This window comes from Grammomys surdaster, unplaced genomic scaffold, assembly GCF_004785775.1.
Source record: "Grammomys surdaster isolate TR1022 unplaced genomic scaffold, NIH_TR_1.0 485, whole genome shotgun sequence".
Lineage (NCBI taxonomy): Eukaryota > Metazoa > Chordata > Mammalia > Rodentia > Muridae > Grammomys > Grammomys surdaster.
The window spans coordinates 601,143-603,994 of record NW_021604904.1 but is presented as its reverse complement, the minus strand read 5'-3'; the positions used below and the strand labels follow the sequence as shown (position 1 = coordinate 603,994).

Sequence of the window (2,852 nt, the reverse complement as noted above, 5' to 3'; positions counted from 1 at the left end):
ACAGTGTGAGGGACAGGCAGTGGGGACAGTGTGAGGAGGGACAGACAGTGAGGACAGTGTGAGGGACGGACAATGAGGTGTGTGGGTGATGGAAGTGAAGCAATCAGTGGGACCAATGCAGTGACAGAGGCATGGGACAGACTCATGCTTTCTCAGGGACCCCCAGAACAGCTTCCTGGCACTGACACCTGGCTTTGAATCCTCCCCAGCTACACAGCAGCGGTGTGACCCTGGGCAGGTCACCCACTCAGCCTCCCCAGCCTGCCTCCACCTTCAAAGTGACTTTGTACTACCTGCTTCAGGGAGTAGAGGAGGACTTGGTGATAATACACCTCTCTTCAGAGTCTGTCTCTCTCCCTCCACACACAGGCACACCCCTTCTCACCGAGGTCGTCTTCGAGTCCCTCCCTCCCCAGCACACGTCAGCCAGGCAGGCGGCAGAGCTCACCTCACCCCCGTTGGCATATTCCATCACAAAGCACAGGCGGTCATGAGTCTGGAAGGCATACTTCAGGGCCTGTGAAGGAAACCAGGATGCTGGGACAGAAGGGACGCTCTGCCAGCTGGAGGGCAGGGACCTCAACTGGCACACCCTGCCCTGCTTGGGTCAGAGGGGTTCAAGTCCTAGGCATGTCCAGGGGAGGAGATATGTTGTGACCACCGAGAGCTGTCTCACCAGCTCTCCTCTGTAAGAGACATCACACCCAGAACTGTGCTCTGTCACACACACCCGTTGGATATGGCTCAGTGACAACTCCCAAGGAAAGACAGCCAAGCAGTCCACAGCGGCTCTCAACTATGTTCTGTGGAGCCCTACAGGGCTCCTCCCCCAAGCACTGACAACGCCTCTGCTCACAAAAACCATAAGCTCTATGGTTCTGTCTTCTACACTGAGGGATCACATAATACAGCAGCGAACCCAGAACTTCACAGAGACACAGCCTCAGAGCTACCATCCGTATCTACTCAGCTGGAGTCAAGGGCTATGCCATGACAGCATGTTTGTGACTGAGGTTTCTTTTCTTTCTTTCTTTCTTTTTTTTTTTTTTGTGGGGAGGGGTTTCAAGACAGGGTTTCTCTGTGTAGCCCTGGCTGTCCTGGAACTCACTCTGTAGACCACACTGGCTTCCAACTCAAATCTGCCTGCCACTGCTTCCCAAGTGCTGGGATTAAAGGCGTGCACCACCACTGCCTGGCTGTGACTGAGGTTTTTTAAAACCAAAACACAATCTTCTCACTTTGGTCAGCTGGGCTAAGCACCTCGTACTCCCAGTGACAGCTACCAAGCAACCACCACCCAGTGTCCTGATGTTTAAGCAGTCTGGGAGCCCGGGGATGCCTGGCCTGGCCTGCCTGCCTGGCTTACACCAAAGCTATAATAGCCTATAACAGCTCTTTCCCAGAACTGTCCACAAAGGGTGGCAAGGAGAGGAAACTCACTGTAAGAAAGGGGTGCCTCGTATTCTGCAGGACCCGGCTCTCCGTGACTGTGTGGGCGACTTCATCCTGTGGACAAACAGCACAGGTGAGTGACAGGGACACATGACAACTTGCAGTCACCAACAAACAAAATCCAGCTGAAACCTCCCCAAACTGGTAAATAGGAATGGTGGGTTCAGAACAGGGCCCTTTTCAGGCCCAAATGGCAGCCTAGACAAAGGTGATTTCAAAATCACAAGGTGAGTGGCTGAGATGACTTCACAACAGAAAGATTAGGCCAGCACCACCTGAACCAAGTCAGCCACCAGTGCTCCACTGCCACTGAGTCTTCAATGAGCCAAAAGGCCCAAGTGCTGGAGACAGGATATCAGTCCCCACCTGCAGCGTTCTTGGGAAGTGGGAGACTTTGGGGACATAGTCTAAAGGGAGGAAACTAGGTCACTGTGCACGTGCCTTTAAGAGACAGTGGGAACCCAGACCGTCTCCTCTCTTTCCTTCTCAGCCCTCTGTGCCGTGTGCTCCCATAACGATGTACAATGTCCCCATAGGGCTAAAACCACAGAAGACTGCAACCATGAACTGAAACATACAAACAGCCAAAACCTTTCCTGTCACCAGGAAGCAGCTCTAGCACGGCTCCTAGAGGGGGAGTGAGCCGACAGTCTGTGAGCCCTCACGCCCAGGCACCACACCAACACAGGAACCACAACTTCAGAGAGGGGCTGGTAAAGGCTCCACCTCTTAGCAGTGCTTCTCAGGCTCACCCTGGCATCAGCAACAAAAGTAACTTGTAGAAATACAAATTCTCTGGGCCCACTCTGTCAGAGGCAGGGTGAGCAAATGATGCGGGTATTGGGGTTGGGGGTGGGGCACTGTCTCAAAAGCTGAAATTTAGTGTATGCTCTAGGGTAGGACCACAGGAGAACTTCCAGACGCCTTTTGTTACCTCAACGACCTAGACAAGGACTTAAACTCAGGAGACACTGGGACTATCAGATCATTTCTGACTCTCACAAGTAGGGAGGCTCTGAGAGAGCCCTGTGACATGCAGCTGGGGACGCTGCTAAACCTCCTATAATGTACAGCACAGCCCCACACGAAGGGTCCCGTGGGCCACAGTATAGCGCTTGCTCTACCCTACCCTGCCCTGGGTCAGCTTCATCAAGAATGTGTAAGTAGCTTCGTTTCCTCCTACAGAGGAACCAAGCTCAATTCCCATGCACCCATGACAGGCCACTCGTAATGGCCTGAAACTTCAACTCGAGGGCATCTGACACTCTGGCCTCTGGAGGCTGCCCCATCCCTTTATTCTAAGCACTGTCCAGTCAGTACAGTCCACTCTTACCCTGAGCACTGTCCAGTCAGTACAGTCCATCTTACCCTGAGCACTGTCCAGTCATACAGTCCATCTT

The 2,852-nt window shown here is 53.2% G+C and overlaps 1 protein-coding gene across 1 annotated transcript in view; it reads right to left on the bottom strand.

Annotated features, from left to right (window-relative positions):
- Positions 1 to 2,852, bottom strand: part of Akt2 (AKT serine/threonine kinase 2) — a 50,094-nt gene that overhangs the window by 6,055 nt on the left and 41,187 nt on the right. The window contains exons 7-8 of the mRNA XM_028781595.1: positions 1,441 to 1,506; positions 449 to 517 (exon numbers count right to left, since the gene is read on the bottom strand). Of these exons, the coding sequence (XP_028637428.1) occupies positions 449 to 517; positions 1,441 to 1,506 (135 nt within the window). The remainder of the gene's footprint in view (positions 1 to 448; positions 518 to 1,440; positions 1,507 to 2,852) is intronic.